The 27,715-nt window shown below is 37.2% G+C and overlaps 1 protein-coding gene across 2 annotated transcripts in view; it reads right to left on the reverse strand.

Moving 5' to 3' along the window:
* GRM7 (glutamate metabotropic receptor 7) overlaps window positions 1-27,715 on the reverse strand; it is a 921,273-nt gene that overhangs the window by 275,243 nt on the left and 618,315 nt on the right. For both annotated transcript variants that reach the window (XM_017874165.1, XM_017874164.1), the window contains exons 6-7: window positions 22,726-22,926; window positions 13,828-13,967 (exon numbers count right to left, since the gene is read on the reverse strand). In XM_017874165.1, coding sequence (XP_017729654.1) covers window positions 13,828-13,967; window positions 22,726-22,926 — 341 coding nt within the window. The remainder of the gene's footprint in view (window positions 1-13,827; window positions 13,968-22,725; window positions 22,927-27,715) is intronic.

A 27,715-nucleotide genomic window follows, 5' to 3' on the forward strand; every position in this document is an offset into this window, starting at 1 on the left:
ATTGCATTGGGAGTTATACCTGATGTAAATGACGAGTTGATGGGTGCAGCACACCAACATGGCACAAGTATACGTATGTAACAAACCTGCACGTTATGCACATGTACCCTAGAACTTAAAGTATAATAATAATAATGAAAAAAAAGAAAAAAAAAAAAAAGAAGAGTGACATGGTCTTATTTGTATTTCAGAAAAAGTAGCAACAATAATAATAGTAGTCCTGGCAAATATTTATTTTACCAGCCACTGTCTTAACCACTTTTCTTTTTTTAAATTTTTCTTATGTTTTTGAGATGCAGTCTCACTCTGTCACCCAGTCTAGAGTGCAGTGGTGCGATCTCCGCTCACTGCAACCTCTGCCTCCTGGGTTCAAGCGATTTTCTTGCCTCAGCTTCCCAAGTAGCTGGGACTACAGGTGCGTGCCACCACGCCAGCTAATTTTTTGTATTTTGAGCAGAGATGGGGTTTCATTGTGTTAGCCAGGATGGTGTCGATCTCCTGACCTCGTGATCCTCCCACTTCAGCCTCCCAAAATGCTGGGATTACAAGCATGAGCCACGGCGCCCAGCTCCTAGTCGCTTTTCATGTCGTTAACTCTCACAACAATCCTGTGGGTTAGTTCCCAATATTAGTCCCATTTTGCAGACTGGGGGAATGAGGCATGAAGAAGGGAAGCAAGTTAAGTGGTAGAACCAATAGGCAGTGAAACACGGTATTTAAACCCAGGCAGCCTGCCTCCACAGCCCATGCTTTGTAACACCCCCATAACACCTCTTCTGAAATAAGTGTCAGTCCACACCTGTGAATACTGACCTACTAATTCCTCTCCATTTCTCAGAAAGTAAAATGTAGGCAAAGAAAGCAGATTAGACTCGGGAAATTTTCACAGAAGGATCAATAGTATTGTCTGTTTTCAAATCATCCTGTCAGCCCCATAGTAGCTCCAATGGTTTAAAAACAAATTTAAATATAGAGCAGAGACCAGTGGAAGAAGGCATTTCAACAGGGTGCCTAAATCTTGAATACTCCATGATAGAAATGCCCATAATACTGGATATGCCTAATAAGATGCTTGACAGTGAAATTCGCAAGGCATCCAGAGAATCTTCAATGGTTTTGCCATAATGTTGTCAGGTAATGACTATAAAGCAAATCAGTTAGTCTTCTGCTCAAGCCTCCTTTCATTATAGACAATCACCTCAAGTGGTGATGACAATCATTTGTGTAACAATAACAGTGATGAGAAAGTGAAGAGCTATGAATTCCACCCCTACTTCCCAGACTCCTGACATTATAATCTGCCATCCTTGATTGAATCCTGTAAACTGGCACTAACAGCCAAGGTGATCTACACTGCTAATGGAGAAAAAAATTAACTACCAGGAAATATGCACACGAATCATGTAACTGACTATTTACCAACATCAGTGATAGCTTCTTACTGAAGCATAAATGATTTCAGGGCAATTTTCAAAAGCCACTTACCTTTCCAATGCATATCCATCAATGTGTTGAAGCTAGCTTTCAGAGTGTGATTTCAAATGGCAGGCATCAAGCTCCCTGCTAAGATAAAGGTGCTGGTCTCCTATTCAGTCATTGTGAAGTCTCCCTTACAGTATCACCACACAATAAATCAAGAACACATTTGTTATTGATGAGAAAACGTAGACTTCTCTGTATTTTCCCACCACATCCTTTCTGTCTTCACTGTTCTGAGCTTGTTACTTCTTTCTCATTGTCATCCTCAGGAAGACTTTCAAGTAGAGCAATTGAAAACAGGTCCCTACAACTGAATAGTTGTGTGTTTGTTCAGGAGTTTGTAAGGAATCCACACCTATTGGCCAGAGAGCTGTGTTTAAACGTGGGGCTAACTTCAACACACAAGACCAAGTCACTTTGCATTTAACAATTTACAAAATCATTCCTAGGTATATGACTGGTTATCAGTTCTATCTCTGCCTGCTTTCCTGCAGGCATATAATTGTCCATACATCTTTTAAGGAGCAGCCCTTATTTCACTTACTCTGTAAAATCTTCCCAGATTCCCAATTGGTCCCTACTCATGTCCCTAGAATACTGTAAATGTGACATCATGGCACTCAAAAGTATATGTGAACCCATTTTCCAAGCAGGACAGATATTACATCTTGGGCTCCACAATCAGTCAAATGTAAGAGTTTAAGATTTAGCTTAAAAAAACTCTGACACCACTTTTATGCTTAGCGAAGGGAAGTTAGCTGTACAGCTGTGCAAAGATTAGCTGGAACTTGTTTCCAGGAATGGGAGACTCATTTATGTATGTGCACAACTGAGGGATCAAGGGGGGCTTTTCTCATTTCAGTTGTTTTTGGTGGGGAGTTACTACTCTCAACTGTCGATTTTTTTTTGAGAAGCTATTTGTACACATGATGCTACATAAAATGGTAGAAAGAAAGGTGGGCTGATCAAACATTCCTAATAATAGTAGGGTCTACTTGAGAGGACAGGATACAGGGTAGGGGATTCCAGCTACAGTAATCAGAAAAATGAATTCTTTCAGACTAAAGCCCCCACTTAGGATATGAACGCTGTAATTTCAACAGAAGAATGCTGATAGCACCAATTATGGAATTGTCTTGCTTAAGTAACAACAGTATATTAGGATGACATGCAGCTCAGTGGCCATGCTATTTTGGTTCTAAAAGTTATAGTACAAAAGATAGATAAATTTGACTTTTTATCATGACCATAAGTGATGACACCAAACAGCCCCTCATTAGGTGTCAGAGAACTCTGTAGAAGCTGACCCTGCACAGAGCTGATATCATAGATTAAAAGATTCTAACTTGGTCCTTACCCTCAGAACAAATCCCCTGCAATCACGCAGCTAACTAGGATCAAGGAAACTAAAACTGTCTGCACTAATAGGATTTTACTATTGCAAGAAATTCTTACCCAGGAAGATAAAGTTATGAATAATTGTATGGTTTGTTGTCGGAACTTCCTGAAAATCCATCTATTTGAATAATCAGCCAGGAAAATAAGTTACCATAGGGATAAATAGTCTCTTTTCTGAAATACTGATCACTCAACTGGGCCAAGCTCTCTAATCAAACAATGGTTTACTCAAAATGACTTGTTTCAAAATCCTCTTTGCTATATTCACCAATACAAAACTATAACATCACATGCTTTGCACAATTCTGATCAAGATTCCCTCACCGAAAGAAGTGCCTTAATTTAAACTCCCAAATCTTAAAAAATATCTTCCCTTGATCTCCCTTTTCGGAGATGTTACAAAAACTCCGTCAAGGTGGTTTTCTCTCTCTCTCTCTCTCTCTCTCTCTCTCTCTCTTTTGTTTTTAAGAGACAGGGTCTTGTGGCAAGAGCCTCAGGCTGCTTCCACTAATGGCAGAAGGTGAAGAGAAGCCAGTGTGTGCAGAGATCACACAGTGAGAGAGGAAGCGTGAGAGAGGAAGCAAGAGAGAGGGAGAGGGGAGGGAGGTGTTAGGCTTTTTAACACCCAGCTCTTTTGGGAACTAATAAAGTAAAAACTTACTCACCTCCGAGGTAGGACATGAATCTATTCATGAGGGGTTTGCACCCATGACTCAAAGAACTCCCTTTAGGTCCCTCTCCCAACACCACCACACAGGGAATTAAATAGCAACATGAGGTTTGGAGGGGGCAAGCCTTCAAACTACAGCACTCTCCATTTAAGAATAATGGGAATTTAATATGGATGTTACAGACTTCCCAGAAAAACAAAGTTATTAAGTACAGTAAAGAACTATGGTAGGCAAAATAATCCATTCCTCTCAACTCCCCACAAAGATGTCTATGTTCTAATTTTTGGAACCTGTAAATATGTTACATTATATGGCAAAAAGGACTTTGCAGTTGGAATATGGTTACCTACCTTAGAGAGATTATCTTGAATTATCTGGGTGGACCCAGTACAATCAAATGGGCCTTTCAAAGTGGCAGAGGAAGACAGGAGAATCAATGAAAGAAATGTATTGACAGAAAAAGAGGCTGAAAAGACTGGATATTCAGAGAAACTTGACCTGCCATTGCCGGCTTTGAGAATAGAGGAAAGGGGTCACAAGTCAAGGTGCCAGAAGCTGCCAGCAGAGAAACAGGGACCTCAGTCCCGTAACCAAAAGGCACTAAATTTTTCCAACAACCTGAATGAGCAGAAATAGATTCTTCCTAAGGGAAACAAAGAAAGAAGTATAGGCCTGGTGCTGCCTTGATATTAGACCTGTGAGACCTATGTTGGACTTCTAAAGAACTATGAGATAATAAACGTATACCATTTTAAGCCACTAAATTGATGGTAATTTTTTTTAACAGCAGCAATAAAAAACTAATACAAGAAACACGACCACAAATCTCATATGCATTCTTGTATCAGGGAAGTTTTCACTATTCATTTTCAAAGTGTTCTTATGAGGTGTGTATTTTGCTTGATTTGACTTTATTTTATTTTACTTTCTTTAAATACAAAAGGGAATTGTCATTCAGGAATGTTAAATGATTTCCTCAAGCAACAAGCAGAAAAGGCAGGACTCAAACGGGGGCCTTCTGATGATGCCTCATTTTATGAGAGTTTCTCCCAGTTGGAGGGAAGCACCTTAAATCTACTTCCTGTATTTTCATTTGAACATAACCAGGTCGTTTTAGAATTTTTTGGCTTCCCAAAGCAAAAAAGTGAGGCAGACCATTCATTCGTTGACTTTCTTTCCTTTCATAATTTTGGGTTGGTGATAACGAGTTGAGTCCCTGTTATAAGAGTCTAGCTCTCTAAACTCATTCATCTTATTGTATTTCTTTTTCCATATATATTTTGCCTGAGCCCAAAACGCAGATAGTAATGGCGTTTGACAATTTCCACAGAGAATCTGGAGTCTATTAACAAACATAAAGTGATTTGCTTGAATGCCTAGAATGCAAACAAGAATTTATGGGGGTTTAGGCTCTCTAATGTACATGTTTGTGGAACCATATTGATAATTATAAATATTATTAATCTTTCAGACATTCATAGAAAGAACACAGTTATACACCATTGATTCCTAGGAGAGATGCTGACAAAAGAAGGAGTATCTGTTTCTCTCATTTCCAGTATGTTTCTGAATACACACAAATACATGTTTCCAAACAAAAGCATTTTCTTTACTAAGGCAGTCCTCTCTTTCAGACTGCATTTGTCAACCCTTTTAAGAAAGTACCATTACATATTATGGAATGTTTTGGATATTAACAGTATTGATATATTATTGATTTTAGAAACCAATTTCCAGAGACTGTCAATAAAAGTTAAGCATACATTAAAATTAATTTCTGAATTAGTGAAAATAAGTTAGAATCTACTCTAAGTCTAGATTAGGTGAATGAAATAAAATGCTAGTGGGAGTTAGAGGGATTATGTAAGAGAGTGGAGTGGTAGGAGGCCGGGGGTCTGTTGTAATGTAGAGAGCACACACCTTGTATCAAATGGAAAGCTGTTCCTTTGATTTAGCCAGCTTTTGTTGCATGAGGAGTAAGGGCACATCATTGCCAGATCCAATCTTTTAAAGAGAAGTCAAAAACATTCTTATGTCATTTCCTGATACTTAAAATATTGGCAAGTAATTAATTTTTGAACCACACCTGCTATCTGTAATCAATTTGGGGTCTCTCATCTCAAGTTAACTGACAAATGGGAAGCAGTACTTAATTTTGACTTACAAATCAAAATAACAGTACTATTTTTGATTTATAAATATATTTTGTAAAATATCCCAGATTCAGAGATGCTGACAAATAAAAATAATTCTTGTTACTGTGGTGTCAGGTTAAATGCTTTCTTTTCAGAGAGACCTTCCTTGTCCTGGTTCACAGATATGATCAGTAACAGGCAGGGCGTGATTAAGAGACCAAATCCTAAATCCTTTTCTGTGTTGATGCTTCCTGTAATGTAGCATTAAAGTGTAGAGAAGCAAGTGGCAGATGCAACCAGCTTCAATGGTTTGATGATTAGTTAACTTTAACTTTAGCAAAAAAAAATGGCCAATGACTCCTCAACTTGATTCCTCAAGAGCAGCAATTTCACCTCATGCTCTCAAATAGCCACTGATAGGTGTCTAAAAACAAACAAACAAAAAAATCAATTGGAATAAAACAAAAACTAATTCTTCTGTCTCTTTCCCTCCTTTTCTTCTGAACGGCCTTAAAATTTAAAACCAAAATTGTTCATCTTTGCACTTGGAACAAGCTTACAGAGCACTTAGGGAACCCTTGAGGAACCTATTTGGTAAACCAAGTTCTCAAATGAATCCCTGAATCATGTAGAACTGCTAACTCGGGTAGAAGTCTGGTTGAATCCTCTGAACCATTAGGCACTGGGATGCTAAGTCAACAATGACCTAGTCCTTGTCGTTAAGTAATTTGTATAATTCAACTGTTTGTTTATCTAGTTATCCATTTAATATTTAACAAGCCATTTCTATATGCTCAGCACTATGCTTGGTGCTGGGGATACAGAAAATAACCCAGCTAAATGCTAGTCATTGATGTTTTGAGCAACTTATGGATCATGTGTTATTGTTTAGGCCTGTTTTCACACTGGCTATATAAGAAAGAAATGACCTGAGACTAGGTAATTTATAACGGGAAAGAAGTTTATTGACTCACAGTTCCACATGGACTAGAGAGGGCCTCAGAAAATTTACAGTCATGGATCATGTGTATTATGCCTGTTTTCACACTGCTATAAAGAAATACCTGAGACTAGGTAATTTATAAGGGAAAGAGGTTTAATTGACTCACAGTTCCACATGACTAGAGAGGCCTCAGAAAATTTACAGTCATGAAAGGGTAGCAAAGACCTTCTTTGCATGGTGGCAGGAGAGAGAAGTGAAAGCAGCAGAAATGCCAGACACGTATAAAACCACCAGATCTCATGAAAACTGACTGCCATGAGAACAGCATGTGGGAAACCACCCCAGTGACCCAGTCACTTCCCTCCCTCAACATGTGGGTATTACAGGTCTCTCCCTTCATGAGATTTGAGTGGGGACACAGGCAAACCATATCATCATGTGGCAAACTAAGGATGTGAAATTATTATTTTTGTTGCTGTTGTGGCTAACATTCATTGAACATTTACCACGTGCCAGGCACTGTTTTTAGCATGTTACATATATTTTTTATTACATGTAATGCTGACCATAACTCAGTGAAATAGGTACTACCATAAGCCTGCTTTACAGCTAGTAATGGTGGAACTGAGACTCAGATCCATTTAATCAGTTCAGCTTTAAAGCCTATTGTCCTAATTACTAACAATAAAACTATAAATTACAAGAAAAGAGCTATTAATTATGATGGGCAAAAAGGTGGTTCCATAAAAGAAGACTTCAAATTGAAGCTGAGGAAGTGCTAGATTTTGACACCTTACATATTTTTCTCTTTGTCAATATTGCCTTGATTACTGCTATTACATACCTCATGTAATACATTGTAAATTATGAGTACAATAAGATTTTTACTGTTGCAATTATGAAACAATAGAGCAATTGCCAGTTTTATAGGCAGGTGCAGGTATAAGTCCATATTGATTTGGAAATATTTAATTGTATTAAACAGATTTCGGCAATCAACTGTTCTTCTTATGTCCTAAGCGTCTGCGACAGCCAAAATTCTAGTGAGTGTGAAAGATTCAACATGGAACGAACATTACAACTTTTCAAATTAATTTGAATCATTTCAGTTTAATAAAATCTGAAACATTTCTGCTTAATAAGGGGTGGCTGATATATATATATATTTTTCTTTTCCATCCCGGGCACACTAAAACAAAAAACAATTCTATTTTATTTTTTCCATTTTTGATTATTATGGTGAATCAGATTGTAAACAAAGAGTATCTCACATAAATTGTCTTAATTTATTGATAACTAAAAAATCCGGAGAACATTATAAATGGCTTCTGGTAAGGATTTCCTAGGGCACAAACAATATGACCTAGATCTAGTTTTTCTTTTCAAGTTTTGACTTCTCTTCCCTGAAGCTCCTACATGGTGGTCTCAAAATGGCTCCCCAGGAGCCATTTTGCCTCCAAGAAGAGCATGTTGGTGTCTCAGATTGGCCAGCAGACATCCAGTGATGTCTTGATTAGAGAGACGTAGTATGGGTGCCCATCCCCATCACTGTGGCCACAGTGATTGGCTTAGACTGAATTAGTGACTCCCTTGGACTTGGGAAACACCCAGGGCAAACCACACGGCTGAAAAGAGAAACTTGGGGCCAGGCGCAGTGGCTCATGCCTGTAATCACAGCACTTTGGGAGGCCAAGGAGGACTGATCACGAGGTCAGGAGATCAAGACCATCCTGGCTAACACGGTGAAATCCCATCTCTACTAAAAATACAAAAATTTAGCTGGGTGTAGTGGCACGGGCCTGTAGTCCCAGATAATCAGGAGACTGAGGCAGGAGGGAGGCGGAGGTTGCAGTGAGCCAATATCGCACCACTGCACTCCAGCCCAGGTGACAGAGAGAAACCTGGGTGCTCTTCTCAGAAGGAGGAAGAGTGGCTGCAGATAATGTCCATCATTTTAAAAAGTACATGTTCATTATACGTGATTTTATATATTTTGTTAATATGTAAACAAAAAATATATTATTATCATTATACATGATTTTATATATTTTTGTTAACATATAAACAAAAAATATATTAACAAAAAATAACAAACGCCTACTGTGTGCTAGGTACTGTGTTTACAGGCATCCAAACATGACTAAAACATGGATTCTACCTTCAAGGAGCTTTTAGTCTCTAGGTGTGAAGTGTAAGTTCAACAGAGAAAACAAAATCACCAGAAAAAGTTAAGAAACCCCATATACCTCAGAAGATCAGAAAGTTGGTCTATCCTAACAAATGGCAGAAAATTGAGGTTTGTAGAACTTCAGTTATGCAGAAAAGAGGAATTAGCATTCATTCAGTCTTCTATTTAAGAGAATATGCAATTCACTGCAGGAAGCTGCTGTTAAGAATAGTTCCTTTCTAAAATGCTTTAACATTTTCGTATATTAGACAATTTTAGTTATTTGGAAAATTAGGATTTTTAACATATCTGAACTTCCTAATTTCAGATGAATAAAAGATGACAAAGTAACCATTATGGTTTCTGTCACATATAATATATTTTACTTACAACATAAATTTAGAATTTTTTAAGCATCCACATTCCATTTCTTGCCTTTTTTCAGAAATATTTCCCTACCCTAATTTTTAAATATTACTGCATTATTTATTCTAAAGCAATTTTTTTCTACTTCATCTGAGGAACTACTACTTAACCTTCAAAAGATCCAGTTCAAATATAACTTTGTGGTGGGTGTCTCTAAACCAGTGCCTGTCTGTAGCCCTAAAATGCCATATATCTACTACAGAGTCCTTACCCTAGACTGTGAACTTGGGGTACATGGATCTGCCCCTTATTTATTCTAACATCTCCATGAGCTATCATCTCTCCTGACACACTGCAGATAAGCAATCACGTTTGTTGCATTGCCCCTTCTTCTTTCCCCCAGGAAGAGTATTTTATACAATCTCTGGATAGTAGAATACAAACTTAAGAAATTAAATTAGGGTTGTTTCTGTAGAGGTTACAATCAGAAGAGTGAATGGTTTTGTTGGTTATTGATTCCCTTCCACAGAATTCTTGTTCAGCAGAAATATCCTGGTGGCTAACCATGCATTCATCTCTTGGGCCACAGAGGAGACAGAGTATAGTGAGGGTACATGAGACATTTTACAGCAGATAGCACACTACTAAGCACTTAAATTCCAGAAATTGCATACGGAACAGCAGAGCAATCTGATCTACAGAGCTGAGATTCTAAGAACCTAAAACTCTGATTTCTTGGCTCAGAAATTCATTTGCAATTACTGACCACAGAGAAAGCTGCCCTTGAAAATTTCATTTGCTTGGGATGATGAAACTGAGAATTGAAAAAGTACCCATGAATCTTTGTGAGGAGACATACACTCTTTACTTGAAATACTTTATTTTGTTCTGTTGACTAGAGGAAAGCAAACCTACAAAACTGTTTGCCCAAATTCCACTCTCACAGAATCTTCAATAGAATAATTACAGCAAAAGGAACATCAAGGGCAGGATGATGTTGGAGAGGAACCAACCACTGGATTCGACAACTGGGCTGTGGTTCTGGGTCCCCAGGTGAGAGGGGTAGGGTGTCCTCTGGGTACTCTACTTAACTTTTATTTTCTTATCCCCTTGAACACAATTTAAATTAAATTTCACAATTAAAGGTATCAACAGGGTGACATCCTACCAAGTCCAGTTATCTCAGTAGCCACATTAGTTGAATTAAACCCAGCCTCTTATGCCCCTAAAAGTGACCCTCTTCATGGTTGTCATTCACTCCTTTGGGTCCCATGCAATACCAAGTATAAACTACTGCATCTACCTGAGGGTGCCTGTTTTTCTTAACACAACACTCTTAGCATGACAAAGTAGAATAAAGAATGCTCTCACTTAGTTCCAAGCCAAGAACGAACCCCTGTTTTAGCTAGCATAAACCCAAACAAAAATCGAAAATACATGGTTAGTCCAAATCTCTGGGCCAATTAAACAGAATATTTTAAACTAAGTATTTGGAGCAGTTGGAATGGAATTGTGTCATTTTCTTTTCTTTTCTTTCTTCCTTTTTTTTTTGAGATGGAGTCTCACACTCTTGCCAGGGCTGGAGTGCAGTGGCATGATCTCGGCTCACTGCAACCTCTGCCTCCGGGGTTCAAGCAATTCTCCTGCCTCAGTCTCCCAACTAGCTGGGATTACAGTCGCGCACCACCACGCTCAGTTAATTTTTTTTTTTTTTTTTGTATTTTTAGTAGAGACGGGATTTCATTATGTTGACCGGGCTGGTCTCAAACTTCTGACCTCGTGATCTGCCCACCTCAGCCTCCCAAAGTGTTGGCATTACAGGCATAAGCCACTGCGCCCAGCTGGAATTGTGTCATTTTCTATGAGGTTTTCAAGGCCTTGGGGTCTCTGCTTTTTTCTTACTCTCTTCATAATGGATTTAAAGACCATTTATAGGTTAACAGTTTACATTGCTTTATAATTATGACTCACAACTGTTGTCTGAGCTTCAGACCCATATCCATTTCATTTTGACTGTAGTATATTTAAGAAGTCTCACATATATAAGAATCCCAACTGGGATGCTTGATTTTCTCCCTTCTACTCCCAGCAGCCTCCATCTGATGTGTTGCCATCATCCACACAGTGCCTCATGTTCCATACGTATCCCGTTCATTTGGCTTCATCTTCACTATCACACGTGTCCCTGAGCCAGTGGTCCTCAAAGAGACATTAACATTGCCCAATGACTTCTGATAAAAGCAAATATTGAGGTTTCCCACACGTCCAGTTCTTCTGAATCAAGTTATCTGAGAGCAGGGCTGGGTAATATGTGCTGGTACAAGCCCTCCAGATGGCTCTGATGCACACTGAAGTTTGAGAACCACCTCACTTAGCCACCCTATTCTAGCTAGACACCTGCAATACACTCATAATTGGTCTTTCTGCTGCTACTTTTGCCCCCTCCAATATCTTCCCAGCAGCCAAAGTAATTTTATTCCTAAATTTGATGCAGCCACTCCCTCACTTCCTTGCTTAGTACTTCTTAGTGGCTTTTAAATGCACTCAGAATAAAATGTTTAAAATGTATCATGACACACAAGGGGTTGCATGAATATGGCTCTTACCTATTGATCTAACATCTCCTCTTACCCTTCCTCTCATTTCCCTTGCTGATTAAATCATCACCACATCAGCCATCTGACCTGCTGGTCACTCTAGTTTTCACATTGCTGGCTTCTCTTGTAGTAGGTCCTTCCTTTTCTACCTCCATTATCCTATCCACCACCTTTTCCATTATCATACTTCAGTATTTCCATGTACGTATCTGTTTGCTGTGTACCATGTAACTCTATCCTAGATGCTGAATTGCGCAAGAACAGGGACCACATTTGTTTCATCTCCACTGTGTACCTACGCATATGACTCGTGCAGTGCTTCTAACTTGATAGCTATTTAAAACCAAAACCAAACAAACAACAAAAACTTGCTGAATAGCTAATCAAATGCAATTCTTATAAAGGATAAAATACAAACCAAACAAATAAAAATAAACCAGTGTTAATGTTTGTTCTTAAAATAGTGTGCTTAAGAACCCCCATGTAAGATCCCATCTGAAGTTGGTGAATGCTACTTGGGAACTCTTATGGATATTGGACAAATTATATATGCCAGAAATTTAACAAGAGTGCAGGGTTTATGCTGGCAAAGATTAATGAACTATTTAATCCACTGGGTCTTACAATAAGCCCTGAGCACTTCACCTATGACCCAAAGACCTTGATTCTCTACCTTTAGTTTTGGCAGACCCATCTTCATATCACATGGCAGCACCCAATAAAAACACACTTTGAGTGTGTCATCCAGGTTATACTGCTTTAATTCTGCTTTTGATTACTACCCCTTGAGTTTACCTTTTAGGTTTTTGTTTGTGTTGTTTTTATTTTCTCCTTTTACTTGCAAGTTTAGTGTGCCTTGGATTCAGAATAACCTTAGCTTCTCTTTTGATCTTGGCCGTTTGCATTTATATAAGCCATGGATGGTACCTGTTGATTCCAACCATTCCTGGATGCCAGAGCATAATCCTTTGGACCCAATTTTAGTGCCAGTTCATGTGTATAGCGCACCTCACGATGGGGAGAACTGGACAGGTGCAAAAGCAGGTCTAGGCTAAGGCTATGTGTAAACGAGGTCATTGGCCTGTAGTGGCTTCAGCCCTCCCTATGTGAACAACCCTTTCTTCTTAGAAACCACAACATAACCTTCCACTTCCCAAGAAATGGATTTGCTTTCCACACCCAAGAAGCCTTGTTCTCAATAATTCAAAAAGTACCTCCTGAGTTATAGATTAATAAAGGCTAATGGCATAATTTATTGCTTTACAAAAGACATTAAAGAAATTTCCTAGGATAGAGACTGTGATGGTTAATCTTATGTTCTACTTTGCCACGGAGTGCCCTGATAGTTGGTCAAATATTCTAAGAGTGTCTGTGAGGTTTCTGGATTAGATGAAGATTAGAATCAGAAGGTGAGTAAAACAAATTACCCTCCCCAATGTGGATGAGTCTTATCCAATTATTTCAAGGCCTGAATAGAACAAAAAGGCTAAGAGAGAATTTTTTGATTGTTTTGGAGCTGGGGCATTGGCTGATGGATTTGATATAATCTCGTGAAAGGAAGTGGCTGCTTACTTAAGGTCACGTTTTATAGAAAGTGGGAGAGGTTACAAAAATGGGAAGCACTGCAATTACTCAGATAATCCCATTATAAATCTCACATAAAGTGATACACTCAAATGTCTCAAAATACTAATTAAAAAATCAGTACCACCAAATAAAGAAGAAAAAGGAAGCAAGGAATTGGAGGAGGCAGACTAAATAAGTTTTACCAAGAGAAGGATCTTGTGAAATTGTTAAGTAGTAACCTGTTTGCTAAGTAACTCCATCTCAGATTAAATGAGATAATTCACACAGGTGATGAATATAATGCACAAAACTCAATGCACATTTCCCATCATCATCATCACCATCATTATTATTGGATATCAGTTCCTCTTGATGCCCACAACAAATTGCATGCCCACTTGTATATGCGCATAAACATTAAACAAGAATCATTTGTATAACTGAGCAAATTAAAAGTCTGTTCATTCATCTCAACAAGGGAAGAAGGGAAGCAGGCAGAACTCACATTGAGCTGAAGTTCGTCTGTCCACTGCCCGATCAGACGGTAACCCGGGTTGCTGGTGTTTGTGGTCTGGTACTGAAAGATGTCATAACGGCCAGGTGCATCCCCGTTCTTGTTAAACATCACTGGAGTGCCAGCACTACCTAAGGAAGACAGAAAAAATGAAAAATTCTAAAGTTAAACAAGATTCCTTATATCTCTTGTACTATGGGTGACAGGCTAGAGACTTGCTGAGGAGCAATGTAGTTAGTAGATATCCCCTTTAATAGGTCCCCCAAAATGGCCCCTGGAATTCATAGGCAATTTATCACTATGGCCTATGGATTTTAATTATAGAAGGTGGAAGACTACTTCCCCTTTTGAATAGTTTCACTGTTTCTCAATATTTCCTAAAATTTTATTCTAGTATTTTCCCCTTTCTGAGGAATAAAAACTATATGCATTATTTTTAAGAGACAGCCTTAAGTTTATTATGCTCCTGATGATGATGATTTTGACTATTATTTTACTTTCCATCTAACACTAAATTGTGGTCAAACAATTTCAAAAATAACAAATTAATATTAAAAAAGAAATGCTATTTAGAAAACAAGAATTAAATAAGAAAATGTATTTAAATGTATTTTCTACTCATTCTATTTTAAATATTTTTGCTGGTTATTTCTAATTTATATAATTAACAGGGTAAAACGTCTAGCAGTGTGTTTGGCAGGCAATGTTTATTTATTTAAAATAAATATTGGTTTCTTTCTCAATTTCTCATTTGGATCTTCTTAAAATGTCTATCGTAAGACACAATCAATTATTTTGGCAGAATTAGACTTTGGAGTTAATTTTAAAGAACCAATATATTTATTAAGCATATATACCTATATCTACATCTGTATCTATCCATCCATACTCAATATATAATTGTATACGGTTGGATGAGTAAAGAATCCTTAATATTAACCCCACAGAACAACTGGAAAACAATATACAAATAATGCAAGACATGAGTTTTGGTTAGTTTCAGCAATAGTTACAAAAGAATCACAAAACATTCAGTAACTGAGTTCTGTTTCTTTCACGATCCTCTGGAACTTGGAAAAATACCACTGGCCACATGATAACATGATATATGACTGCTATCTGTCTGTAGGCTAATACTGGACCAATATTCCCAGCAGAAAACAATGCTCTATTTCCTGCCATTTACAAACTGAAATGGTTCTTTGGCCACACACAGTTTCAGCCATTGACCCAAATGTGGTGGCACCAAAGCAATGCTGCTCTGAGAATGTCAGTGTCCTCTCCAAATGTGATCCCCAGCTTGCTGTTTGAGGAAAAAAAAAAAAAAATTATAGTGACAGAGAAATTAAAATTAGATACCAGTTAGAAGAGGGCAAATTTGGTGCAATGAAAAATACATTTGTCTGGGGAGCTGAAAGCATTGTTATGTCTGGTTTTGAGGCATAAGCAAATGAAACAATTATAAAAACTATAAAAAATCATGACCATCTATTGAACACATATTTTAGCATCATTCTTGTGTTGAGTTAGTTGTTTGTGTGGGGATGTTTTCAACATCATGGCTGCTTCCTCAAGGTTTGCCTTTTTTTTTTTTTTTTTTTTAACTATTTTAAGCATATTTTTCCCTGTCTGGTTAAGATGCTGTCATAACTCTCATTTGAATATGAATATTCAAATTGCCTCGGTATCCATCTCATCCTGTCTCTGTCTTGTCACCCTTGCTCTACATATTTGAAGGCAGTCTTCACCCATTTCCTGTTTTTGTGTTCTAGACAAACAGGGCTCTATAACCTGAACAACTTGAGTGGCTTACTCTGCTCCTGGAACTACCAAGAACGAGCTACTGAGTTCCTTTGCTTATACTCACACACTCTTCAAGTTAACAAATCCAACTCTGTCACAGGAAACATACCTAGGTAATTCCCTGATATGGTTTGGCTGTGTCCCCACTCAAATCTCATCTTGACAAGTAGCTCCCATAATTCTCATGTGTTGTGGGAGGGACCCAGTGGGACATAATTGGCTCATGCAGGCTGTTACCCCCATACTGTTCTTGTGGTAGTGCATGAGTCTCACCAGATCTGATGGCTTTAAGAGGGATTTCCCCTTTTGCTTGACTCTCATGCTCTCTTCCCTGCCACCATGTAAAGACATGCCTTTCGTCTTCCACCATAATTGTGAGGCTTCCCCAGCTTCATGGGACTGTGAGTACATTAAACTTCTTTTTCTTTATAAATTACACAGTATTGGGCATGTCTTGGATTAATACAAGCCCTGAACCCCAATAAAGACTTTGGCACATTAGCTCCTTCCTCCCTTTCTGCTCCCCACCTGCTGGCTAAGTGCTCATACCTAACTGGTATCTAATTTAAATTTCTCCATCACTATAAACATTTTTTTATTTTCCAAACAGCAAGCTGGAGCTCTGGGAGTGGACACTGATCTCCTATGAGCAACACTGCTTTGGTCCAGCCAATTTGAGTCAACAGCCGAATCTGTGTGTGGCCAAATCACCATTTCAATTTTTTTTCTGTCTTTTACCTAGACGCTACCCACAAAGACCACAAAGGCACCCACTTTATCATAATAGGGATCTCTTAAACCTGCTGTGTGTAAGAACCTACACAAGTCTTTCCAATATAGGAAGAAAATAATGACAACAAAAACATCAATAACAACAAAAGATTTTTAATATTGGATTTCTGATTTCGGCAAGCCTTGCGAATATCTAAGAAAAAGAAATAAAATCTGGATTTCACATGTTATTAGCAAAGAAATGAGAATCCTGTCAGTTTGCACAAATACATTATTATTCAGATACTCACCTTTTTCTTTCACATTGGATAGTAGGATTCATGTTGTGCTTTGCTGTAATTCTACAGCTTCTATTCATTAAACAGTACGATTTGAGCTTTTCATGGTCTTTGAGAGGAGAGAGGAAGACTATTGCAGGCGTGGGGCTCCAGAGGAACTCAAGTGCACCAGCTACATATTCATCAGAATGGGCCCCATCACCTAATCTTTCTCCCTTCTTGCAATCTTTGTTAGAAGAAATGGTCTTGTCATGCCCTTTCCATTCTCATTAAAGTTCCGGTTTAAAAAAATTAAGGCAGAAGAGCTGAATACTTTATCTAAGTGATGACTTGTAATAGCACATTGTGTGGCTTTGACCTTTTTGATGGATTCTCTAATGCAGCTGTCTTATTATTTCCAGTTTTTTAATCCCCACATCTCCTTTTTAACAGCATCCATTAACTTCTCAAAAGAGAATAAGAAGCATTGTGTTCAATGAACTCTATATTTTAAAAAGGTCCAGAGGAGATAAAAAATTCACCAGTGGGGAAATGATTCCCCACAGAGATGTCCACAAGGCATTAGAGCCAAGATGCAGGTACACCAGGGCAAAAGAAATAGGGCCACCTGACAAGATGGGTAACAGACAGTAAAGGACAGATAACAGATTGTACTGAAGTCTGAAATCTCCCCTACTGGATGAGAGTCTTTGAATTTCTTTCTTCTTGGACAGAGAAGGAATAGAGACTCAGATAGCCCAGATAATAAAAGTCTTCTGCATCAACGTATTTACCTGACACATTTTCTGTTCTCATTTTCCCAAACCATGCACAGATTCCAGGAACGTTACATTTGTTTGGGGTTCCTGTTACCTCTTTCTGCCCAAGAAACCACTCTGAATATTAGTACTCAAAACAGTGACAACACTTATTTCATAATTTGGTCAGAGCTCTGTGGGGACAGCAGCTCTCTGGTCCACTCATGTCAGCTGGGGCAACTTGAGGCTCTCATGTCTGACAGTTGATATTAGCTAACAGGTGGGACCCTCAGCTGGGGTTGTAGCCAGAACATGTGGCTACATGTGGCCTGTCAGTGGGGCATCTAGGCTTCCTCCCAGCATGGTACCCATGCTCATAGTCCAAATGTTCCAACAAAACCAGACAAAACTATTTTGCCTTAGAAGTCACAGTGCTACTTCCAAATTAATCACAGGCTCACTCAAAGGGAGGAAAAACAGATCTCACCTCTTGATGAAGGAAAGCTAACATCATATTGCAAAAAGACCATGTGAGATCTGCCATCTCTACAAAATATAACCTACTCCAATTTGTTTTCTAGAAACTAGTAAATTGAAGTACAGACATGCTTCAGATGAAATCCTTCATTCTATAGCTATTATTTGAGATTTTATAATCAAGACACCAAATTTGTTAAGTTTATATTTGTAAGTATTGCCATATGGTTGGATGGGCCAGCATAAAAGTAACTAAAATGAATTTAGGCTTGGGACTTTGCATGGATTTGGGTTGCAGGAAAAATATCTAGGCATGATAAATTACCCATTTCTTTCCTCAATGCATAAGAGGAGGCTAAACACTTGATGAAACTGTATCAAACACCTTTAGGGTATGATATTATCATTTCTTAAACTGCTACTTTGGCAAATACGAAGACCAGAACTGTTAAATTATACTCTGCTGTTAACAAAACTCCTATCTATACAGCAAACTTTGTACTAAAGTAACCGTGAAACATAATCTCAAGCTTACTGAGACAAAGAAAAATCAAAATCCTCCTAAAACATGCAAAATAAAGTTTAAATTTTTCACAATGGATTGGAAAAAAACTTGAGTTCTAGATCTGTCTCTGTCCTTTGCTAGCTATGGAGTCTTAGGCAAATATTTTTTCTCTAAGATTTCATTTTTTAACCAAAAGTCAGAAAATTGAATGAGTAAAACATGTCAAGTTCTTTTCCCCTCTAATCTTTGCTCACTTAAAGTGACATAGGACCCACTGATTAAATTTAGCACAGTTTCTTTGCTTTACAAAACTTTTGAGCCTTGTCATCCATGAGTACTGCAGTGTCTTAGGAGCCAGAAGTCTCTTAGCTGTCATATGGAAGAAAAAAATATCCTCAGAGAAAGAAGATTTTGTTGACCACAGAGTATGATTACAATGATGACCAAAAAAAAAAAAAAAAAAAAAAAAAACCCACAAAAGAGAAAAATTAGCCCTTCCTGAAATTCCCATGCGACCTCAGATGTAAGAGGCGGCAGCAGGAATGATGCAGGAAGCCCTTGCTCTCAGCAACTTGAGTAACATTCAAGGAAGCAGATTGTGGACTTAGTTGTCCTGTGTCTCAAATGTAACATCATCGCTACCTAGCTGTATGGATTTGAACATCATAATTCTTAAGTTCCCCATGAATCAGTTTCCTTATCTGTTAAAAAAAAAAAAAAAAAAGAAAAGAAAAAAGAAAAAAATAGCATCCTAAACCATTATGATGCTTTAAGGATAAAATAAGCCAATGCATAAAACGTTTAGCAGTTTCTGGCACACAATAACCACTTAATAAGCACAAACCCTATGAATAGCTCAGCTATTCTGGCTTGTCAATAGACAATCCCCTCTTGACAAAATGGGTCTATAATCATTCTCTAAAAGAAGAATCAGGGAAGAACCATTAAGAAAACTTACCAAACAAATTTTATTTTTGTTGCTAGTGTTAAGAATGGTCACACATATCCATGAACCAGAATAAAAAATCCAGAAATTGACATCAGCATATGAAATACAATGATTGAAAAAAATTAAAATTTATATTTGTTTGACTCAGGGAAAATTGGTTATACAAATATTAGGAGATTCTGTAACATCAAGAAAAAAATACAGAAAGAACATAACTTGTAGTTGACCTTCTTTCTCTCCATCTAAAGTAGGAAACTATTGATCCCCATATTGAATGTGGCTCCTCTTCATTCAGATACTAGGTAACTCCTGAAAGATTGATACCATGTTGTGTTTTAAATGAGTTGTTATTAAGAGAAAAAAGTAAAGAGTTTTAAAACCATACTATATCCAAACCAGGAAATTAACACTGATAGAATACTATTGAAACTAACCTGCAAATGTTATTAAAATTCCTCCACCTTCCCATTAGTGTTTTTTCTAGCATAGGATTAATTAATATTTCCACATTACATTTGATAGTAATACTTCCTTGGTCTCTTTGAGTCAGAAACAGTTCCTTTATCTATTATTCTCCTGGACACTTTAGAAAAGTACTTGCCAGTGATTTTATAAAACATCTTTTAACTTGGATTTGTTTGATGTTTCCTTAAAATTAGGTTTAAGGTATACTTTTCGGCAGTAAAACCTCAGAAGTGATGCTGTAATCGTCCCACTGTATTGTATCAAAAGGCACACAATGTTCATAAGTCTCATTAGTGATGATGTCCACCTTGATCACCTGTTTTACGTGCTATCTCCCAGTTTTCTCCACTACAGAGCTACTATTTTCTTTTTGGTTATTCATATATATCTTGATGGAAGGTACTTTGGCGCTATGCAAATATCTTGTTTCTCATCATACTGTAACCCCATACTTTTAGCATCCCATGATTCTTGCCTAAAAAAATTACTACTCAGGTCTTTACTAAAAGGCAACTCTGTATTTCCATCTTAACTTTATTCCATCATGCTGCCTATTCTCTTGCATTTGTTCAATTAGTTCAAGTGTTTATTGATATCAGTATGGACTCATGGTTATTTATGTTATTTTATGAGTTATAATCCACTGGGATCCTAGAGTTGGCCAATGGGATCCAATTTAGTTTCTGTGCCCTTTCAACATGACCCCTTCAGTTTTTGAGAACTTTCTTGTATTCTGGCACAGCATGCTTCAAGCTTATTTTGGGCTTTCCCTGCCCCAGAATTCCCTGGTCCCAACCATTCTTTAAGGGTTCTTCTACCTTTTTAATTTAACAATGGTATTTATAAATAGTATCTGTGTGCTAGATGTGTTCATTTTTACCTGTGTATCATTGCTCTCAGGCCCTCTCAGGGAACAGAGCCAGGCAGAATTGGTATATATAATACACATATAAAATTTACTTCTATATTTACCCATTGCATGTTTATTAAAAACCATACATATTATAATCCAACACAACAGGGTTCATTCTATATTTCCCTCATTCCTTATTAGTGGTTTCTATCTTAGATAATGAGAAAACTGGCTCTCATTATTCACAATATATATAATTATTTTCTCAGTCCTATTATATACATAGATTAGCTTCAGAATTGTGAAAAAAACACAGATTTACTAGATATTGTCCAATGTACGTGTACAGTTATTTTTGTCTTCAGTCTTATATAGTCAAATACTATTTTCCAAAATTACTTGCATTCATGATTTCTTCCTCACTCTCCTTCACTTTAGTTATGTAATGTATAAGATAATTTGTTATTGTCCGTGTTGAATGTTGCATTGCCCATACATTCGAGTATACTTCTTTAATTCTTGGCATGTGAAACATTAAGATGTTGTAAGAGTCGAGATTATTCAAACAGATATTATCAGAGTGTGCTTCCTCCTATTCCTTTTATCCTATTGGTGCATTTTTTCACCTATCTCTACCCACATATTTTAGGTAACCTATCAATTTATAAGAGTTTTGTATTTTGAGAAATAAGTTTAAAACTTGAAATATGGTTGATGTGGCAAATTACAAACATTACTTCTATTAACTTGAGTATTGTGATGTTACTTTATAAGTGTGTGTTTGTGTGTGTGTGCGTAGCTTTTCATTTATGGTTCTTGGCTCACAATTACCATAACCTTTGTTATAATGTTGGGGCACTTTAGGCCTCAGAAAACCATTTCTCTTTCTGAACTTCTCCTACCCTCCTTCTACCAGCCTAAGGTAGGATTCTAACCTTCCTCCACCTTTTTGTTAACAGGCCATCAGACCCTCATTTTAGAACAGTCCCGTCCCATACCCTGGAGGAAGAAATGCTGCACAGATAGACCAAGAAAGATGTGGACAGACAGGCTTCGCTGGGTATCACTGCTTAGCCTGTTAGTATTAGAGTATATCCTTTGTGTCCAATCACATTTCTTCACGGTTATCGATCATGCCTATTCAATGAAATCTTCATAAAAGGCCCAAGAGGACAAGGTTCAGAGAGCTGAACACATGGAGGCTGACAGGAAGGTAAGCAATAACTCATCTGTGTGCAGGGGAGGCCAGCACACCCCAACTCCATGGGGACAGAAGCTCCTGCTCTCAGGACCCCTTCAGACCTTGCCCTATGGATCTCTTCATCTGGAGGTTTATTTGTATCCTTTAAAATACCCTTTGTCATAGATTTAAGTAAGTGTTTTACTGAGTTCTGTGAGTTGCTCTAGGAAATTAATCAAACCTGAGGAGAGGATTGTGAAAACTCCAGTTTATAGCCAGCCCATTGGAAGCACAGACAAAGCAACCTCGAGTTTGCCACTGTCATTGGAAGTGGCAAGGGGAGGAGTCTTGGGAACCAAGCCTCCAACTTGTGGGGCTCGATAGCATGCCAGATACATCATGTAGGAATTGAAGTAGAGGACACTCAGCTTATGTCCACTGCAGAATTTATTGCTAGTTTGGTGTGTGGGGTAAACCTCTCTCCTGACATTTGCTCATGGAAGCCTTCTGTGTGAATTCTTGTTGTGGTATGAGAGCAGAGGAAAAATGGCTTCAGTTTTTCCATATTCAGAGGTACTTACAGCAACTGCTCCTTTCCCTTCCTCTTCCATCCCATACCCACCTAAATTCAACAAAGAAGAATTTGGTTGTGTGCAAAAAAAAAAAAAAAAAAAAAAAAATAACACAACTCTATTTCAAGAAAACGAGACCAAACCATAACCCCCCAAATATATTGTAATTCATTCTTCCATTCATTTGTTCATTCATGCATTGATTTAGTCATTTAAAGTTTTATAATCAAGCAAGTTTTGACACATATTTTAAAGCAAATCATTATAAAAATTTAAAACTTATGAAACAGAATTCTAACACTTAGGATTCCAAAAAGGATGGATTTTTGGAGACTCACCATTGAAGTTAACATTGCGGATATACTTCAGCAACTTCTTGCCTCCAGCTTGCTCCATCTCTGGACAGACACCCCGGTAGTCAGCACAGAGATCCTTGTTCATGTGGTGAAGGGCATGAGCCATAGCATAGACCGCGTCAATCACAAACTGGACTTTACCCTCCTGCTCATAGTTGGAATCTTTTCCAATTCTCTCCTGTCCTGCACATTAAAACAAGAAACACACACACACAAATTGGCATTGAGTAGAATGTCTAAATTTAAAAGTAAATTTTCAATTATGCTTAAAGAAAACACTGCTTCGACAACTACAGTAATTCAAGTCACATTTGCCTACCATGTGATAGCCAGCTGGTATCCATATCTAGCTATCACGTTAGGTTTCTCTAATAGTTTGTAGTATTTTACTTTGTGACGCCTTACCTGCTATTCAAAATATAGTGGTCCCTTAGAATAAAAGGATCATTGAGATTAGAAGCTGGGTTGCCACACTCAAGTCTGAAAAGCTTGCTTACTCTAGAAAGATCAACTGGATAATGACAGAAAACAAACTAAATTCCACACCTGAACTCATTACCTTCTACATACCTATTGTACCGTCTCAACTGTCGCCTGTCTCAATTGTTAGTATTACTGGAGATTCAGATGCTCAGGCTAGAAACACTGATGTCAGTTTTCTTTCTCTTCTCTTTCACAATCCCTGCTCCCACATATGTAAGTCTAAGAAATTCTAGCAGTTCTACCTGTGAAATACTGAAGAGTTTCAAACACTCCACCAATGGCCTATTTATGCCTCCTACCATTTTCCATCAGGTGCAAAGCTCAATATCTCCTTTCATCCATTCATTCCTCCATATTCACCTTTACAAACTATTGAGTTAGTCCCACCATTCCCACACTAATAATCCTTCAGTGGCTCTCTACTGCCTACAGATTAAATCCAGATCCCTTTTACTGGTAACAGCGAATATTTATCATTTTGCTCCCGTCTGCCTAATGATGATAACAACTGATATTGACTAAGTCCCCACACTGTGTTGAAAGCTGTGGATGTGGAATTTTTATGTCATCATCACTTTGTGAGGTAATTTTTTTTCTCCTTATGATACTGATGGGAAAGCTGAGCCTTATAGAGATTAAATCACCTTCCAAAGGTCATTTACAGGTAGAGCAATGATGATGGCCCAGGCTTGTCAGATCCCAACGCCGACATTCTTCTCATTACCTGGGCCCTGCCTACCCTCTCACATTTATTTTCCTTTACTCTTCCACATAGGTGTGACTATTGTTGCTGTTAAACTATCTTTGCTCATGCTGTTTACTTTGCCAGGGAGATCCTTCCTCTTTGCTTCCACCATCATACTTAATTCCCAACTGTTTGTCACACTGAGGCACTCAATTGCAATTCAACATTCCCGTAAAACATTTCAAAACTTGCTTATAGCATTGTCAATAGAATCATATTTTAATGCTCTACCAGGTGTCCAAGACATTTTTCTTGTTTTTACCCTTGGATCCCCACCATTGAACATAGCATTTAGCATCTAGTAGATATTAAATAACACTTGTTGCATTAAATTATGCATTCATTAAGTACATGACACCAGCAGCTCTCTCTAGACCTCTGTCTCTCTATGAAGAATAATTATCCACAAATTGCATTTCACTTTCACATCAATATTTTCCAAATTGTTTTCTATGGCACATTTGTGTAGTGAAGAAACAATAAGAGTTCTACAACCTCAACCCCTTTTCCTGCGAAACACACAAAGGTTTCCCAACAGCCACTGTGCTAGAAAGTTTTAGGTTTCTTCACTGAGAGAATTTTCCAGAACATTTAGCATTATACATAAAATGTAGTCTCCAAGAGGGAAATTTAGAATTTCCCAAATTTACTTGAATTTGTATTTTTCCATTTCAGAGCACCATTAATATCTCATATGCCAGAGAGCTGTGTTTTATATGTATCTCATTTAAATACCAAATCAACTTTATGCTCACTTCCTGTCACGGGATCTAGGGTTTTTCAGTGTATATAGTATAGGATTTTTTTAAAAAAGATAAAATTTATCATGAATTTATGCAGCTACTTCCCATTCAAATTCAGGACTACAGAGTTTTTGCTTAACCTTGACACTCTTAAATCTCTACTTCCTTTCTCTCATGAGGAAAATCTTGGTTCTCAATGATATCGCTATGATTATTCATTTGCTTTATCCCATAACATACAGATAACATTCTTAGAATAACAATCATGTCTAACTAATAGTCTAAAAAGTATAGAACAGCCTTCTGCATATACCTGTATGTGTTTTTCAGTTTTTGCCTGAGTATTTTGGGGAAGAATTTTGAGAAGTAGAAGAGCTTTGTCAAAGGGTAAATGCATGTGTATTTTTTTAACATATATTGGCAAATTGCACTCTAAAAGGATCGCATCATTTTGCTATCCCACCAGCAATGGATGAAAATATTTATTTCTTTGCAACCTCAGCAACAGAGTATGCTGTCGAACTTTAATTTGCGTCAATCAGGTACGTGAGAAATGCTACCCCAGTGTATTTTATTTGCATTTTCTTGTTATAAAGGAAATTGAGCTTCTTTCATAAGGAAAGATGCAACTTGTTTCTTGTTTCTGTAAACTGTTCATAAACAAGCCAATTCTGATAAAAAATTACTGGCCATTTTCTTCTGTATTTAAAATTAATTAGATACATTAACTCCTTGAGATTAAATTGCAAATATTTTCCCACTTTGTCATTATTCTTTTACCTCCTTTAGGTATCTTTTCCAAATAAAATTTATTCTTTTTTTCGAATAAAATGTATTGATTTAGTTTTCTCTTAATATATCTGGATTTTGAATCATAGTTAGAAAAAATGAGCCCACTTCCAGAGTACAGAAGTTTTCAACCATGTTTTCTCTTAGTACTCATATAATTTTTTAAGTTAAATATTTGACTCACTTGGAATGTATTTTGTTATGCAATGTGAGAAATGAATCAAAATTTTATCTTTTACCATATAGCTATGCAGTTATTGCAATATATGACAGTTCACCTTCTCTTGCTGATTTGAGGTTCTGCCTTTACTATATGTTAAATTTCCACATGACTGGGTCCATTTACGGATTTTTAAAATCTGTTTCATGGTTTACTTTCTCTATCCATGCACCAAACCAGAGTTTCACTTATAAAGGCTTTATAACGTATTTTAATAACTGACACAGCAAGCCCCTCTGTGCCAGATTTGTTGATTTTTAAAGATTTTTCTAAATAATTCATTTCCTCAAATAAAATTTATTAACCATTATCTTCAGAAAGAAAATCTAGCAACGTGGTGGTCCTTTCATTGGGTTTTCGTTGTATTTAAAAATAAACTCGCCTAGAACAGAAGCCTTGCTGAGGTTGAATCTTCCTATCTGTACCTTCATTTGCTCAAGTCTACTTTTGCTTCTCTCAATAGTGTTTAAAGTTTTCTCATACAGGTTTTGAATGTTTCTTGCAAAGTTAGCCACGATGTTTCATTCATTTTTGCTATTATAAGTGTGGTGTTATTTTTCATGAATCGTTTTATTGGTATTTCATCGTATATATAAAAGCTACTCTTTGCTACGTTGTAGCTGTTTTACTGTTTTCCAACTCTCTGTTATGAAAAATTTCAAACAGAGCAAGGTTAAAAGAACTTTAGAGTGAACCCACTAACTAAATTCTAATATTACCATTTTACTATATTTATTTTATAAGGCTATTCATTTTTAATATTAATTTTATAACCTGCTACTTTACAAATTGCTTTTATTTTTTATGGAACTTAGAAAAAGCAATCTTGGAGGCATTTTGACCATTATAAAATATACACTATGAAATAGGTTCAGACTAATAATTGAGGGGAGCCATTTCCAAACTATACTAATAAAGACAATCATCCTGGAAAGAATGCCTTGAAAAATAATTGCATTATTTTACATAATAAAATATTGTATTATCTGTGAAACATTGCAGGCTTTATCCCTTTCTCAGAGAGTCTCCAGGTATGTTAACATATTAAAGGCTCTGAGAAGACTTACGCATTAAATTTGTCTTTGGAGTGAATAGGACTTGAAAATGTAGCCTTATATCAACAAAATCAGAAGTGACAAGTTTATGTTTCATAAAAAGGATTTAAGCTTTATTTTCCTTAGTATGGCAGTCACAATTATTTGCCAATCTCAGAGTCTTTGACTACTCATATACCATCCCTACTCCTTGTCTCCCAACTGAAATCTGATTCTGTTCAGATATCGGAGGCCACCAATGGGAGTGAGGATTTCTGGACTTTTCACTGAGTTAATCCTGATTTGTCTAAGCCAATCCAATCTCCTCTGCAAGGACTGGTGTAGGAACATGGGATAGGATACAATTCTAGCCAATGAGATATAAAGAAAGAGTTTGCTGGAGAACTTCTGAGAAAGTTTTTTATTCTTACAATGAGATTAGTTAATTGTATCAAAAATCCCCCCTATCGCAACCTGTCCACACACCCTGCAACTACTCTAGTCATTTTGTAGTCTTGAAGAAACAATAGCAAACCGATGACAACAGGGTAAATACTTGATAGGGAAGTGAAAATGCAACTGAACCGTGAGTTAGCCAAACTTGAAATCACCCTCCACTAGGTCTTCCAAGTAATACATGAAATGGTTCAGCCACTTACTAAAGCTTGATCGTCAATACTTTCCAGGTTTATTTAAATACTACACTTCTTATTCATATACCCATTTACAAAATTCTAAGGGACTAGCATTAAACACACCCACACACACACTGAAATACAGTGTTAAGAAATATTTTCAACAACATAGCTTGAAGTGGACCAAAGAAAAAGCAGCTTTTTTTCAATTAATTCTCCGTTAACAGGACATTGTTTTGATCTCTGTGATTTAATAAGACATTATTATATTCTTTATTTGGAGGAAGTTCGTCCTTTTCTTTTCCTTTTTTTTTTTTTTTTTT

Source organism: Rhinopithecus bieti, unplaced genomic scaffold (assembly GCF_001698545.2).
Source record: "Rhinopithecus bieti isolate Rb0 unplaced genomic scaffold, ASM169854v2 scaffold_7049, whole genome shotgun sequence".
Classification (NCBI taxonomy): Eukaryota; Metazoa; Chordata; class Mammalia; order Primates; family Cercopithecidae; genus Rhinopithecus; species Rhinopithecus bieti.